The sequence below is a fragment of the Sparus aurata genome, chromosome 22 (genome assembly GCF_900880675.1).
Source record: "Sparus aurata chromosome 22, fSpaAur1.1, whole genome shotgun sequence".
Classification (NCBI taxonomy): Eukaryota; Metazoa; Chordata; class Actinopteri; order Spariformes; family Sparidae; genus Sparus; species Sparus aurata.
In genome coordinates this window covers 284,478-300,969 of record NC_044208.1, presented here as the reverse complement: position 1 = coordinate 300,969, position 16,492 = coordinate 284,478, and the positions used below count along the sequence as shown (strand labels likewise).

Genomic DNA, 16,492 nt, shown 5'->3' with positions numbered 1-16,492 from the left:
TGTGTGCATGATTCGTATTCATAATGTTAAAAGAAATGTTGTCAATCAAATTGTTGTATACAAAATTCTACTGTCATACGCAAGTCTGGGAAATTGTTTGGGTTAGGATTGTTTTTATGTGAGTATGAATCTAAGTGTGAGTGCAAAGTCTTGTGAATACAACTCTAAGTTCTACGACTAAGAAGTCTTCACTGTGAACACAAATTAAGGTTTGTGGGTACGAGCGGAAGTGTTGAAATGACATCACGTAGGTCACAGGCAGGTCACAGGGGAAAATAATCAAACCTCGATTACTCCAAACGCGCATGCGCCAAAGCTAAAGATGACTGACAGCCAGTCTGTGAGTCCATGAACTGTATATTATTTTAAATAGTACAATTCAATGAAATAAATATTGGATATACACATTATTGACTTTATCTGTGATGCTTCACCTGAGCTGGCAGCTCCACCTGCAGTGCCGGCACTGAGTTCTTTGGTGCCCTAGGCAAGATTTTATCCGGCGCCCCCTTGCATCGCAGTCAATATCACAGTCATATTGTGTATATATATATATATTTTATATATATATATATATATATATATATATATATATATATATATATATATATATATAATATAGAGATATAGTATAAGAGAGATATATAGGATGATAGTAGATATATATATATTATATAATAGAGTGTGGTATATATATATTAGAGTTATATATTTAGATGAATATATATATAATAGATATCTCTATATATATATATATATATATCTATAATATATTTGAGGGATCTATATGTTAATGTATAGATGTGGTATATTTTAATTATATGTATTTATTATATATGTATTTATATTTATTTTATCTCTATATATATAATATCATATATATTTATATATCTATATTATTATATCTATATATCTATATTTATATATATATATATATAATATTTATATTTATATATTTATATATATATATACATATATATATATTTATTTTATATTTATATATGTATATATGTGTGTGTATGTACTCGGGTATAGAACAGTAGAATTTTGTGTACAACAATTTTATTGACATATAAACATTGACATATTTAACATTACGAATACGAATGGTTAGAATCATGCACACGTCTTTTTGATAGCTATCTTACTCCATATGATCCAAAGTCTAAAGCAACAACTGACACAGATGACTCCTGATAGCCATCTCTCACCTGGTTTTAACAGTGCTAGCAGCTCTGTTGATGTGTCAATATTCTGTGATGATGAGAGCCTCTGGTTGCACCTGTACTGCCCCCTTAATGGAGCACATATTTAAATTTGACAGTAGGCTCAAAGGCACTCATTAATTCTATGTATCAGAAGGGCTAAAAGCATCTGTATTTGGAGCAGTTACTTGGAGTATTTTGGTCTGTAGTTTATCAACAAAAACTGTTAAGTTGTAAACTGCAGGAATTGATTAATGACTCAATAATGAATTAATCAATACCAGCAGGAAAACCAAAAAGATCTGTTTGTATCTATTAAGTGTCTCACATTGAAATCGGTCCAGAAATTCACATATCCTGCTGCAGCTAACACACTTGTATGTGTCCATAGCCAGGTTGCAGCTGCAGTGCTGCTACTACCAGCAACATATGACTACATTGACTTAGCCTTTGTGATGATTACTGTTAAGAAAATGATTATTTTCCTTAAGCTTCACTGAAAAGAGAGAGAGCACAAGAAGAAAAAACTTCCCTCCTCCCAATGGGTGTATTCCCTTCATGTCTGTTAAATATTCTACAGATACAGACATCTCTAGACAAAGTGCTGCTGCAGCCTCGTGTAAGCTGCCCATGCCGGCTATGTGTCTGCTCTAACCCGTTTACAAAGAAAAATGAAATGAAAAGCAAGACGTTCCAACACAGACACACACCTGTATAGGATGCATTCAGGCACAGCACAGCTGATTCCAGAGTTGGATTCTGACATGTTTGATGAACACAGACCTTCTCAGCTGAATTTCTTTCTAGTCATTTTCATGTCTTGCTTTGAAGACCAACAGTAATGCGATGGCAGTAGGTGAGGTCCAGAGAGATGTGGCAGCACACGGTCAGCATTTATCTGTGTGTTTTGTAGCATGTTTGTTCTGCTGAAGGGAGCCACCAAAGAGCAGGCGTTCAAGATCGGCAGTGAGATCGCAGAGGCAGTGACTGCGACCAACCCCAAGCCTGTCAAGCTCAAGTTTGAGAAGGTAGTACACACACACACACACACACACACACACACACACACACACACATTTAGACACACTTGAAGGTGATCATTGATTTGTGTATGTGTGTGTGTGTGTTTGTGCTCCTAGGTGTACCTGCCCTGCGTGCTTCAGACAAAGAAGCGCTACGTGGGCTATATGTATGAGAACCTTGACCAAAAGGAGCCTGTGTTTGACGCCAAAGGGATCGAAACAGTGCGCCGTGACAGCTGCCCTGCTGTTTCCAAGGTAACAGGCAAATCAAAGCACTTCCTCCCTTCCCCCTTTCAGTGTGCTGTACACCAACCACAGCCATGCCATCTCTGTTCCCTCCCTCGTTCACTCAGACTGTTCACGTGTCAGTCAGGTGAAGGGCTACTTTAATGTCTAGACACTGAGATGTCCCAGTGTTCATCTGCCATTTCAGCTGAGTCGCCAAATCATATTTAAATGTCATGGACTCAAACAGCAGATTGTGTTATATTTGATAGAAATTGTGCTTTATCTTTCTGTAATACTGTATTGTTTCTTCATTCTCTCATGTTTGTGTCCTCTTATCTGTCATGTGATTAACTTCAGATCCTGGAGCGCTCCATTAAGCTGCTGTTTGAGACTCGGGACATCAGCCAGGTGAAGCAGTTCGTGCAGCGGCAGTGTGTGAAGGTTCTAGACGGCCGGGCCAGCATGCAGGACCTCACCTTCGCCAAGGAGTACCGGGGCAGTGGCTCTTACCGGCCAGGAGCCTGTGTGCCTGCCCTGGAGCTCACCAGGTGTGTGTGTGTGTGTGTGTGTGTGTGTGTGTGTGTGTGTGTGTGTGGTGAGTTGCAGAGTGAGAAAGCGCATGCTGTCAACAGTTACAGTAGTCAGTGTGAATCCAATTAGTCCTTTCCAACAGTACTCTTAGGCTGGCTGCACTAGCCTGCATGTACAGTACAGGAGTCTGTTGCTAGGCAACCCACCTCTTAATGGAAGAAAAAACATTCAACCTCATTCATGAGCACTGTTACAGTTGATGTGGTGTGTTTATCAGGTTGGCTGGTTCTTGGTTTTGCTGAATTGAAACACTGAATTGTGTTTGAAGTGAATAATTAGATATTTACAGTAGAAGAGCTGCATTAGAGCACAGGTCAAATAAACAGCTGTGAGGTCCCACAGGTCGGATCTGGTTCATCAGGTTCTTTGTGCCATCTTTGGTCTCAGGCGTATGATGGCGTATGACCGTCGCCTGGAGCCACGAGTGGGTGAGCGGGTCCCCTACGTGATTGTGTACGGGATACCCGGCGTGCCCCTTATCCAGCTGGTGCGTCGGCCCATGGAGGTGCTGCAGGAACCCAGCCTCCGTCTCAACGCCACCTACTACATCACCAAGCAGATTCTGCCACCACTGGCCCGAATGTTCCAACTGATTGGAGTGGATGTGTTCAGCTGGTACCAGGAGCTGCCCAGGGTGAGACGGTTCACATTTCATGTCAGGAAATGTGTAGCAATTAGGATTGTAATCTTACCTCTGCAACTTAAGACACAACACTATATGAGAATTTGATTGACGTGTTATATAACCCACATGAAAACTATCAGTGTAAAAGAAAAAAGACAGAGGAGCATTATAAAGACACACAATACAATCTGAATGGGCTTTAGCTTTGAGAATTAATTACAAATTAACAACCAACTTTATTTGATTGACAAGTTACTGATGAGCAGACTGTGTTACACAACAGAAAGACAGACTGGGCTGTTGCTTCCCTTCTTATCAAAATAAAACCAGACTTTGAGAAGACACTCAGTGTTGTTAGTGGAGAAAGAACAAAGGATGAAGAGAACACACTCTCTGCTTCCAGCTGAGGATCGAATGAGTTTCATCAAACTGAAGCGCTGCTGCCTCAGTCTTTGTGTTCACTCTCAAGTCAGCTTCTACTCTAACAGAGCACTAATGCCACCTGCTGGTAGAGCTGAAGCACAGTTGATCAAAATAATGTTTGTCAATGTTTGTACAATTGAATCCAACTTTTCTAAATAATCCTGATGATGCTATTGGACAATAACATTTGATTCAAACATTTGAAGCGTTTTCATGTAGAATTCCCATCTCTCTACTATAGATCCAGAAGGCATCCTGCTCCTCTGCGCTGGGTGGAGAGGAAGTGGGGAGGAAAGGAACCATTTCCCAGTTCTTCACCACACTTCATTGCCCCGTGTGTGATGAGCTGACCCAGCTGGGCGTGTGCTCACGTTGCCGCGCTGAGCCCCAGCAAGTCGCAGTTGCACTCTTCCAGGACATGAGACAGTGGGAGAGACAGCAGGACCAGTTGCTAAAGGTGAGAACAGTGGTGAGGAGGAGGAAGACAAGTGGACTAAAAAGCTCAAAATGATTACCTTAACAGGGAATCTCCTTGTTTCTGTAAAAATCCAGAATCTGTGAATGTACAAATGTTTTTTATTTCAAAAGTTAGGGCCTAGGGCTGAATCGATTTTAAATAAAAACTCCTGATTTCAAACATGGTTAGCAAATGGCAGAGATTTATTTTGCTGCGGGATACGCATCTGACCACATTTCAACATAGTTAGTGGTTTTACAAATTCATGTGACAGTCATGCTTACCAATCAGACGCGGCATTGTGGTGTGGAAAAAAAGCAACTTTGGATGATTTAGTAACAAGGAAAGGCAACACTTCTTTGATATGGAATTTTCTTATTGGGATTTTTTATTTATTTTTCATTGTTATTACTTTTTTAAACTTGATTGCAGAATGTGCAATATGTAGATGCTGCTCCTGAGCTGCCTGACACGTTTCAGTGTCAGAAATTGTTTACAGAAATGATTCTCTTATTGAATTTTCCTTGTTATTATACAATTATGTAATATAATAATAATAACTTTATCTATATAACTTTTGTAATTGTGTTCCACGCCAACCGAAAACAATTATGATAAACATTTATTGGCAGCAATTCATAACCTTATTTTCTCATCTTTTCATTAGAATATAATATAATAACACAGTAAATATGGAACTGAAGCTTGACTTATAAATTGCAAGTCGCAATGTCGGTCAGAAAAATCGCAATTAGATTTTTTTTTCCAAAAATCATTCAGCCCTATTCTGGACACAAGATGTCTCCAACAGTCCATCCTCAGTGAGTAATTACCTCCAGTTCTTCACATCACGCTAAGTTGCATGATTTTAGGGCTGCACAATTAATTTAAATGTTAGCAAAATAACAAGTAGCCAAGTGCAATATTCAAAAAAAGAATTGTTAATGTTTTTTCAAGGAACATTTTTATTGCAATGCAATCATTTTAACAGTCATTGAAATATGACAGTTTTTTTTTTTCCCATATTGTGCAGCCCGACATGACTGGCTTTCAATGTTAGCTGTGATGTCACAAAATCATCCAGTAAATGCAGATCGTAGCTGAGGTGAGCGTAGACAAATGTTCCTCCATCAGCTGATAGATGTGATCTGTACATATATCAAATAACAATGAGCAAAATACATTATTAAGTGGAATGGGGGTTACACTGAGTGTTTAATTTAATTTCATTTAATTTAATTTAATTTGATCTAACAAAGAACTGTGTTCCAGTCATGTATGTTATGGCAGAGAGACGGATTTATACATAACTGGCTTCTGGGTCAGGCCATGCTAACTCACCCAAAATCTAGAACTTTTCCCTGTTCTTGTCGCAGATGTTCTTGAAAACATTAATTCATGCGACCTTATAAAATCCTATAACTAAGTTTGTCCTGAGCATTCCAGAGACCCTAACAAAGCTTGACAACATAATAATTTAATTAGTTGTTGTCGAATAGTTGTCGAACACATATAAATATATACACATATATACATACATACATACATACATGTATAGTTACATTTAGTGGTTTTATTTCATCAGTAGATATTTGTACTGTGTTGCCTTCAAGGTTATATATCTGTATGGAACCTATTGGGCCTGTTTTTCAGTGGGTTCTGGACATTTGCAAGTTACAGCTTGAAATGGCTTGGTTTGTTGCATATAGGTGATGTCCTCCTGGCATGTGCATCTGGCAAAAAAATTTATCTTAGTTCCTCAGCTCAATACACATACCAAACATGCAATGAATATCAACACTTTTACATACTAAAGTTTCATGGAAATTTTGAATAATCTCTCTTGGGAAAATCCACAGTCAAAAAAACCCTATGAGTGGTATTGTGTTCCTCAGCTTCTCAGTAGTGTTTATAGTCGTAGTCGGTAGATGAAGCAGCATCTTAACAGTAATTTCATTCTGAGCTGAAGAGGCAGTTGGAGTTAAAGATTATCTTTTATACCATGAAGAAGTAGTGTAATATTTCTGTTTACCCAGATCTTGTGTGTGAATTTTATTTATTTTTTTCCAGATCTGTAGGAACTGCAGTGGCTGTGCAGAGCGGCAGGTGCCTTGTGTGTCCCTGGACTGTCCCGTCCTCTACAAGCTTTCCCGGGTCAACAGACAGCTCTCCAAGGCCCCCTACCTCCGAAAGCTGCTGGATCAGTTCTGATTGGCTCCTGAATGCAGATGCTCACCACTGATTTGGTGCTTATCGCTCCTCTCAAGTGTTTCATTGTCCATTCAGTTGTAAAAGTTTAAATGGTGCTTTGATTGAACCCTGTTGGGTTTTCATTGTCTTGTAGCTGTTATTGTTAAGTATTTGTCTGGTTTGAGCCTACTGTGGGAACCGGCCCTTCCTCCATCCCAGGACTTGTGTTTGTCTTTATGCTTGTTTACTGCCATCTCCATTAGCTGCTATGGACTAAGTGAGGTTGATGTCACTGGTGACACAGCGACAGATGGCCTGTGATGTAACTGAGAGCAGTCCAATCGAGTATGACTTGTAGTATTTTGTATGTGCTGTGGAAGTCTGAAGTCATTGATTTTTAAGGAGCTTCCTTTCAAAATGTCAAGGCAAACTACATGCAAACATCCGTCTTCATTTTTTTATCAACTACCGTCTTTTGTAAATAGCTCCTGTACAGCTCCATCTATATTCTCACTGTGCATTAGCATAAAAATAAACGAGAGCTCCATCCACGAATGCAATCAAATCTGTTGTAAGCATTATGTTAAAGGTTGACATTTTTCATGTTCCATTTAACATTGTATTGATTGTCCATTTTTGGTGGATTTGACACCTAGTCTTACCTGCATAGTGTGGGAACTGGAAACCATTTCAAAAAAATCTGGGACTGTTGCAATACGGTATTTTCATAATTTATGTCATGAACAGTCTATTGTTTTCTTATGCATATAGTTTTGTGTCAGTTAAAAATTCTCATCAGACCACATCGAGATCCAATCTTCAGTTCTCCATACAGCTGTAAACAGGATCTGTGTATTTGTACATATGTAAAAGTAATAATAAAGGAAGTGTTTTTTGTTTGTTTTTAATGGAAATTGTTGTGGGTGGAGATTTGAGATTGATATAATAAAAAGTCAATGTATGAAAATGCCTTCTGTGTATGTTTTCAGTTTCCACAAAATCAACTGAGTCAAAGAGGGAAAACACATGATTTAGAGAACCACAAGCCACGTGACACATTACAATACATGACTTCTAAAACTTCTTTACAAAGGTGCAACAAAAAGAAACTTCATTCAAATCGTACAATAATCATACATTTCCTGCTGTTGTTAAAATCACTGCAATAGTGCCAAAGTTAATTACAATAAAACACCTTTTTAAAAATGTGAAGTGATGAAGAGGAGGCCAACCGTCCTGAGGCCTGTACTGCAAAGGGGGCTCAACATAGCCAGGCTTTGTGCTCATGCTGCAGCTCAACAAAGCCCCAAGTCCCCAAACAGAGTTAAACGGTACTGCGACGGGGGTTATCAACTTACTTTGTCAAGTCCGGTTCTCTGCTTTGTGCTCTGCGCGCGTACACATAAAAGGGGGCGTTTGACGTCATATTATTCTACTTCCGTGCGAAAATGGATCGATCCCGGGCCACATATTTTACTCAAGATGAGCAGATTCTTATTATGCAGGACTATGAAGAATTCAAAGAAACCATCAGAAAGTAACACTGTCGCCGCCAATAGAGCGAGGGAGGGCTGCTGGCAGAAAATTGCTGACCGTGTAAATGCGTAAGTTAACAGTGATTAATATTATGATCAATATTATATTAAGCCCATAGTGTTTTAATTTCTGAAAGCTCAATATTGTGCAACTTTTACATATTAACCCTCATTAATTTAAAACATAAATAAACTGAAGCAACAACTATCTTTTTCATTTTTGAATGATGTCTATATTGTTTTCACATTTTACTGATCTCAGTTATAGAATGCGCGTGTGTGTTTTATTGAAAGCGAGGCTGAGTGTGCGTAGGCTATAAATGTTCAGTGTTTTTTTTTCGTATTACTGTGTCGGGATGAACAAGCAAATGTAGCTACTATCCCTGTACAATGACAATAAAGACCTTCTTGACAGTGAAAATAGCTCTAGCCTGTAAGATTTGTGTTTGGGTGTACACTGCCCTACAACGGGTGAAACATTGATCAGTTCATCAGTTTATTCATGGCCACATCAAATAAATAATTAACTTTACTCATTATCTGTGACAAATAAATACTAGGTTGGCGTAATTAATATTTCATATTGCATTTTATTAAGATGTGGAAGCAGCAGTCGAACATGACAGCAAGTTAGACCCAAATACAAAAACATCATTCAAAGTGGTATGTAGCCAAGCTGACCCATCATTTTGTCAGTGTGTGTTCTTGCTCAGATTTTCTGCATCACCAACTGAATGTAAGTAGGTTCCCATGGCAAAAAAACGAAGGGCTACACAAACAGTTTGCCCGACAGTGAGTGCACAGCTTCTTCGAGTGGCATTCCTGACACTCGGCTCAATAAGTGAGCAAATGTACCGTATTCCCTCGGCTGAAAATCTATATCGCTCATAGAGAATTTCATCAGGAAATGCCAGCGGATCAGCGCGATCACGAAGAAGCCGCTCACGTCGTAGTGCTGCCCGAATTATTCTTGCTACCAGGTCCACCGGGTTCTCAATAAATGGTGACGCCATCTCCGAATGAGTTACACAGTGAAGCGCTTTTATAGCCGATTTTAAGCTGAAACTCTGAACATAACCTGGTCGGGACCAGGTTATGAGCTAAGCATAAGTTACCATGGTGATCTAGCCGGGTTAAAAGAGAGCCACCTTCGTAGTACAGGGAAGCCTGGCTTTAGACTCAACATACCTCGCTAACCCACTAAACTGGCTTCGCAGTACAGGCCTCTGGTTTCAAATCATCCGCTCTGCTTATTTGTCATCAAGCAAGGCACTGAATTCTACTAGTCCGGGGAGTTCTGCTCTCCAGCCTGACTTTGACGTTTCTGTAGAGGGGAGCAAGCCAATAAAATCTCCTTGTAGAGACTTGACAATGTACTGTATTATTTATCACAATCTGTTCACAATCTGGTTTAAAATATTTTCAAGAGTCTGCAAAAACCAAACCTTAAGTCAAAGAACTATATCGGCAAGTTCTGAGCTGCACAGTTTTCGGTCAGTAGTCAGGGTTGCATCCAGTGCTGCACAGTAAATATCACAACTGTTCATAAAGACTGGAGTTATCAGGTTCTGGACAACAAATGAGCACAGGCATGGCATGGCTCCCCAGTTTTAAGTGGAAGATCAGCAGCACTAAGGAGTAAAAGGAGGAACTCTCAGTCTTTCTTCTCTCTGTCCAGAGAGAGCAGCAGCAGTTTGCGTCTGGGTGAGTCTCCTACCAGGGAGATGGTATCTGAGAAAGAGGCTCCACCTGCAGGCTGCAACATGTCGTTGTTTGAGGCCACAGAGCTGCTTGTCAGACCAGTGATGTCCAGAGGTGAGGAAGCCTTGTCGGGTGAACTGATGAGACTTGCTGTGTCATCCATTTCAATAACCTCAAAGTCAGCGTCGTTCCACTGATCAGCCTCGTTGTCCTGCTCCTCTTCCTCTTCTTCATTGGCTCCGGAGTCCAGCAGTGCCTGACGATATTCGCTGTCATCTGCGTCAGGACGGCCCCTGGCACGGGGTTTCCTGCTCTGGCCGCTCGGGGCCGAGGCCAGCTTGTACATGACTGGGAAGAGGATGGAGGTGAAGGTGGCAGTGATGAGCGACAAGTACATGAGCAGGGGGTGATCTTTGAACTTCCCCAGCAGGAAGCCTACGAGAGCAGGCAGCACCATTTCACCCAGTGCTGCACCCACCACAAAGGTTGCTGCCGTTTGGCCTGTCACTGTGGTGTACTGCTCCAACCAGGAGATGCCACTGGGGAAGGTGGTGGCCATAGATGCCCCATACAAACCAGTGCATACCCACAGGGCTACTTTCTCCTTGCTGAAAAGGCAGAGGAGCAGGGAGGACACAGTGGAGCCCACCAGGCTGAGCAATATCATGGTGCCCGGGTACATACAGGCAGCAAAGAAGATGGCCAACCCCCTACAGGCAGCAAACGTTGCCCAGAACAACGAGTTGAGCCCAGCTGCCTGGGACTGAGGCATGTGGGCATAGTCCTTGGCAAAGGTGAAGATGAAGGAGCCGTATGCAACCTCGGCACCTACGTAGGCAAAGAAGAAGAAGAACAGCAGGGCAACAAGAGCCATGTGATGTTTGGCCACAAGGGGCTTTCCTGATGACGCGCGGGATTTGTCACATGAAATGCTGCTGCAATAGTAAAAGATGAAGAAGAGGAAGGAGATGAGAAAGACAAAAGAGCCAATCACAATGTAGGCCCACATGGATTTAAGAGTGCTGCTCTTGTTGTGGACATAGCGGATGATTGTGTGAACATCAGGGGCTTTGGTGATTGGCTCTGTGGTGGCAGGAAGTGTAGAGTTGGTTGATATGATTCCTGCACTGCTGTTCCCGTCAGGCCCAAACAGCAGCTTGGCTATGATTGGAGATGCAAAGGCTCCAGCTGCAAAGCTGAAGTGTAGAGCTTGCATGTGAGGGCCCGCCTGCTCTCCCCATGTGTTGAGTATGAGGACATTACCACCTAATGTAAAGGCAAAAAACAAAACACTGATTATAGAGCAAACCATCATTTACATCTACTAAGGTATCACTGTGTGAGCTACATCATGTTGATGTCCTGCGTGACATTGTATTCCCTGATCATGTGATGTTTCATAGGGAAGTGGTTGAAATCTCTCCCTATGAAATGGGACAACCATTCAGGACCTGCATTTGTCATCAGTTGACATCGATGTTCAAGTCAAAACAAACGACTGGGTATTTCCAAAATGGCATCTTCAGCTGTGGTGATTTATCTTGTATTACTGTGACAATCCTGGAATTATTACATTGCTTTGTAGCATTCATCTGGTGTAGATAGAAATGGAAGACATTCACAATTCAGCCACAACTTCACACTATCAATCAAGCTATAAAATAATATGAAAATGACACAGCTTCATTTCCTGGGCACCTAGCTGGAAAGCAGCAACCTGTGTTCTTACTCTGCACTGATATTAGAGGATGGGTACTAAGTGCAGCAACTTCACTGCTGGACTTCAGTTAATTTTGGGTGTCATATGCCATTAGAGCAGAAATTCAACATTAAAATAAATTAAATGTGGGGTTGTCATGTACACATAAGCACTAGCAATGAGACGATAACTAGCCAGTTGGTTAGCTACTGAGACATGAGCTTACTAGTATCGATTGTTTTATGCCTGTTATAGAGAAAAGGAGCACAATACATTGAAAGGGAAGATGGTTCTCATAACCCTCAGTTTGAAGTAAAACTGATAAACTTGTTTAGAGGGTGATGAAGCCCTAACACTTCCCCCTACCCCTCTATCCTAACTAGAGTCCCTAGACATGAACATGCGAAACAGGGGTAGGACTAAATGTTGGGGCAAAGGGGTGTAGTGGGCCTTAGTTGCAAACATAGTCCAAAACATATTTTAAGGTAAACCTTAACCTCAACCCTAACCCTCTATAAAAAAACAGAGGTCAGCAGGTATCAAAGGATAAGCTTTTAATTTCATTGTATGTAAATTAAAACAGATATCCCCATAACTATAACTCGTAGATGCAACATATCATCTTTTTAAATGTGTTTCAGGAGCAGCAAAGATGGTTGGGGGGATTTGCCTTTTTTATTGCTTTATTGTTTGACAGGACAGCTGACAAGTGACAAGAAATGGAAGGAGAGAGATACAGAATACACAAGTCCCGCTGGCTATGGTTGTTATTTTGAGTAGGCACATGGGGGATGCGGAGCCAGGGCCACAGGGCCACAGGGCCACAAGAGCACAGGGCAAAACTGGCTTGCCCCCTTCTTGCTTCCCCGCGCTTCACTGACTGAATTTTAAAAGAAATAAATGATTCATTTTGGTCTGGTGCCTGAATTTTGTTTGCCCATTTAAAGAAAATTCTGTCCAATCTTTGTTGCTGTCAGGTGGCTGAGGGATTAATCCTTTATTTTGGCTGTATAGTGAAAACATTTGTGTTTGACATCAAAAGATTAATATGAGACAAGAGATCAGTATGTCAGCATGCATTTACAGGTATTTACATCGAGATCTGTTACACAATTTAGAAGACAGCATCATCTGTAAACATCATTTTGGTAAAGGTTCATCTTTGTCTCACCAGGCCATAAAACTTTGTCCCACAACTTATAAGCTTTGTCTCTGTACTTTTTGGCAAATTCCAATATAGCCGTTCTGATCTTATAGCTAATGATGGGTTTGCATCTTCTGGTGTGGCCTTTGTACTTTTATTCCCGAAGTCTTCTGCAAATGTTGGATTGTGATACCTTCACTCCTGCCCTCTGAAGGTTGTTGGTGATGTTACTGACAGTTGTTTTAGGGGTTTTCTTTATGAGACACACCAAACCCTAATCAAACTGCCTAAACAGTGCCGTGATGATAAACTATTAAAACCATATTTGCCTATTTCTGCCTAAAATGTTTTCAGGCTAGAGGGGAGCAGTGCATTGTGGTTGAAAAAGTAACAACAAAACACCTGTTCTCCGTTTTCACCTGTTCTCCTGTTCTCCGTTTTCTCTGCTCATGTGTCCTTTCTATTGCAGAAACAAACCAGTTTTATGCCATCTTCCAAAAATTAAAAATACTTGTTCCAGTGTTATTGTCTTACCTGTATCCAGAACACCCATTGACATCCCAATGCTGGACATGAGCCCAGTGAGCAGAAGAGCCTGCTTACAGAAAGGGATAGCACACATTCCAAATGCTGTGACCAGCATAGAAAACCCTGCAAGACAGGACAATCAGAGAAAAACATGCTCTTAGTTCAGTGGAAGAGGTGTTAAAAATCAGAGGAAACTGTTGTGTAAAGCTAGTGGATGTGCAGGCCAAAGACACAAGTTACAGGTCATAGACACAGAAACAAGACAAGAACAGATAACTTGTTCAACTTGAAATAAAGCCAGTAATTGTTTAAACTGAGAGGCACCCCTGCACACAACTTCTCCAACAACTCCATGTGGCGAGGAGTTACCGAGCAGCAGATGGGGGTTAATGCAGTCAAAGAGAATGCCTCCTAACAGGGAACCGCCGATGTAGCCCCCAGAGCGGCCCACGAAAATGTAAGAAATGTTGCTTATGTTCTTCTTCACATTCACAGCCAGGTCCTCAAACGTGGGGCCGAGAACGGAGATACTCATCCCCTAGAAAAGACAGGAGAGCAGCATGAGGTGTAAATCATCTGAATATGATGGAAAGAATACATCAACCTCTGCAAACTGTCATATAGCTTTGAAAAATGTTCAGTGTTGGCTTGCATGGCATGAGTTAATTATAACATGTTGTAATCTACTGCTGCTCTTGAGTTATTCATCACTCAACTTTTGTTAATGAACTACATGTAGAAGTGCAGAGTGACAACAGTATCATACTAAATGCAGCATGCTTCCTGGTAAATTAAGGCTCATGTGGTCAGAGAAATGAACATCTCTGCCTTGTCTTAACACTTTGTATAAACATTTAATATAGACAACTAAACTCTGGACGATTGACAATGAAATGTGACTGCTGAAAATGGAAACCTGTACGAAGGCAGTTTTCTATATCAAGGACAATGTTTAGTTTGAGGGTGAAACAGTGTATTTAACAACCACCTCACTCTGTCTGCGTATTGTAACTCAGTGAAAATGAACAAGGCTGTTGCTGAAATAACAAAGCCTGTGCATATTTGAATTTCCCCAGTGTAAATGGAGATAGGAACACTGGTGACACTGCAGGAGTTATGCTGATGGTTTCACTAATCTAATGCTTATAACATTGCTGAAGAGCAAGTTTTACAACTATGCAAGTCCTGTGTGTGCAGGATACTGAAGCACTCAATTCTCTGCACAGTACAAATAGTCTGATGTTGACTGACAGCTTTACTCAGACCAGCTCATTTCTAAACGTGTCACTGACCAGTTTCGCTTCAGTGTGTCCCGGCGACATGAAATGTCTCAGAATCCTGGTCAAATAATTCTTATCACACTGCATACGTTCATTTGAAGGACTTAAGAAGATAAAATCTTTTGGACTAAAGTTAAAACATGAGTGAACAGGCGTTTGTCCTGCTCCCTGCTGACATCATAACCTCCTCACTTACTATGGAGCTATTTAAAGAGCAGGCCTGAGGAAGCTCACAGATACGTTTGCTCTGTATGACCACACAGATGTTAGCAGGCATCCAACATTACCAAGCCCAGGAAGGATGCACAGAGCGCGAGTGTGACCATCCACCGGCCGCACGCCCCGCAGCCGGCCCCGGGCCCGCTGACCACCTCCACCCGAGCGTCGCATCCCGCTCTCGTCGTCCTCTTGGCCGCCTTCAGGACACCTTTCAGCCCTCTGCCAGTGTCCTTCCTCTTGTCAAACAGGGTGTCTTCTTCCTGGTCGTCGTTGTCGTCCTCGTCCTCCATGCTGGCGAAACGAACGTGCTTCTTTTTAACGACGTTGTCTCGTGTGGCGGAAGAAGACATAATGTTATCTGTCCGTGTATCACTCGGACTGCAGGTGGAGGTGGAGCTGACGCTGTCACGGTGCTGTTAACCTGCGACTGACAGCTGAGAGCGGTCCGATTAACTTGATTGCACTTACGGTGTGTCCGGTGGGTTTCTCTTGGCTAAATCCTTAAAATGACGTCGGTGGTGTTTGGAGCAGCTGGTGGAGGAGAGGATGACGGCGCGGCGCCGCTGCTGCAGCCGCAGAGTCCCGTCACACTCCAGTCAATAGCTGTGTCTCAATTCAGGGTCTGCACACTTCGAGTGCGCATTTGAAGTGCGATTACGTCATTACACCGCGGCGAAGGGTGTCCCAATTCGAAGTGTTCTCATAATGCACCCCACAAATGCGCACTCCTTTTACCTGTTTTTCGAGTGTGCACCGCTACTACACTTCGTGGTCTCACATATCCCATGATTCATCGCGCGCCCGAAGAGAAGAAATAAATAAATAAATAATGGCGACCTCAAGTGGCACAGATCTCGTATTTAAATGTAAGTATTGGGTTTATACTCTGTTTTTACTCCTTTGAACATCAAACGCCAGATATGTTAAACTTCAAGGAACATTAAAACCTCCACATTTCAGTTAAAATACGTTGGTAATGCTCAGCTTGATCCCTTTGGAAGTAAAGCCTTAAAAGCCTTCACTTTCAAACGTAAGACGTTCAGAGGTTGACTTGTATTTTATATCTTATTGTGACTGTGGAGATGTTATAGACTATCTTTACTTCATGTACATAATGGACCAAGATGAACAGATTTAGATCAGGCTGTGATCCCTGCTTTATTTCAGACCGTAACACTGTAAAGTCTAGTTAAACGTTAGAATTGAATATAGAGCTAAGTTTAGGATTATCCTCGATAATTAGGATATTATTATCCTCGATGATGATTATATATTTTTTGCTGTATTAGATCTCTTTTGTCTGTTGACTTAACACAAAACTTTTACATTTCATTGTGTTTTAGGGAGCAAACAGAGAGGAGGAAGAGGAGGAGGAGGATGAGGGAGGAGATAAGGCTGCAGAGAGGATGGAGAGGCTCTTCTCTGCTCCAGAGGACAATCCTTACATTACATTATAGCTGTTGTTATTTAGTTAATGTATGGGTTCTTTTTATATTATTTGTTCATAATTGTTCATTTTATATAATTCATGAAATAAAATATTGTTCTATTGTTACACGTTGTCTATTACATTCAGTATTTACAGCTTAAGTACAATTTATAACAGCAAACGGCATCAAGTGCTACTTTTCAGGGACAACAAGGA

At 41.2% G+C, this 16,492-nt stretch overlaps 2 protein-coding genes across 6 annotated transcripts in view; one reads left to right on the top strand and one right to left on the bottom strand.

Moving 5' to 3' along the window:
• rev3l (REV3 like, DNA directed polymerase zeta catalytic subunit) overlaps positions 1-7,711 on the top strand; it is a 180,158-nt gene extending 172,447 nt beyond the window's left edge. For 4 of the 5 annotated variants that reach the window (XM_030405547.1, XM_030405548.1, XM_030405546.1 and 1 more), the window contains exons 27-32: positions 2,119-2,233; positions 2,345-2,482; positions 2,813-3,003; positions 3,434-3,680; positions 4,336-4,551; positions 6,622-7,711. In XM_030405547.1, the coding sequence (XP_030261407.1) occupies positions 2,119-2,233; positions 2,345-2,482; positions 2,813-3,003; positions 3,434-3,680; positions 4,336-4,551; positions 6,622-6,762 (1,048 nt within the window). In that variant the 3' untranslated portion in view covers positions 6,763-7,711. Of the gene's footprint in view, positions 1-2,118; positions 2,234-2,344; positions 2,483-2,812; positions 3,004-3,433; positions 3,681-4,335; positions 4,552-5,584; positions 5,657-6,621 lie in introns of all 5 variants that reach the window. The other variant, XM_030405549.1, reaches the window with a different exon arrangement.
• A 1,670-nt stretch (positions 7,712-9,381) lies between these two features.
• mfsd4b (major facilitator superfamily domain containing 4B) lies at positions 9,382-15,620 on the bottom strand. The gene is made up of 4 exons (XM_030406037.1): positions 14,916-15,620; positions 13,718-13,886; positions 13,355-13,471; positions 9,382-11,243 (listed from the first exon to the last, which is right to left on the bottom strand). The coding sequence occupies exons 1-4, from the start codon at positions 15,195-15,197 to the stop codon at positions 9,931-9,933; spliced, it is 1,881 nt and encodes a 626-aa protein (XP_030261897.1). The 5' UTR covers positions 15,198-15,620; the 3' UTR covers positions 9,382-9,930.
• Between the last annotated feature and the right edge of the window lie 872 nt (positions 15,621-16,492).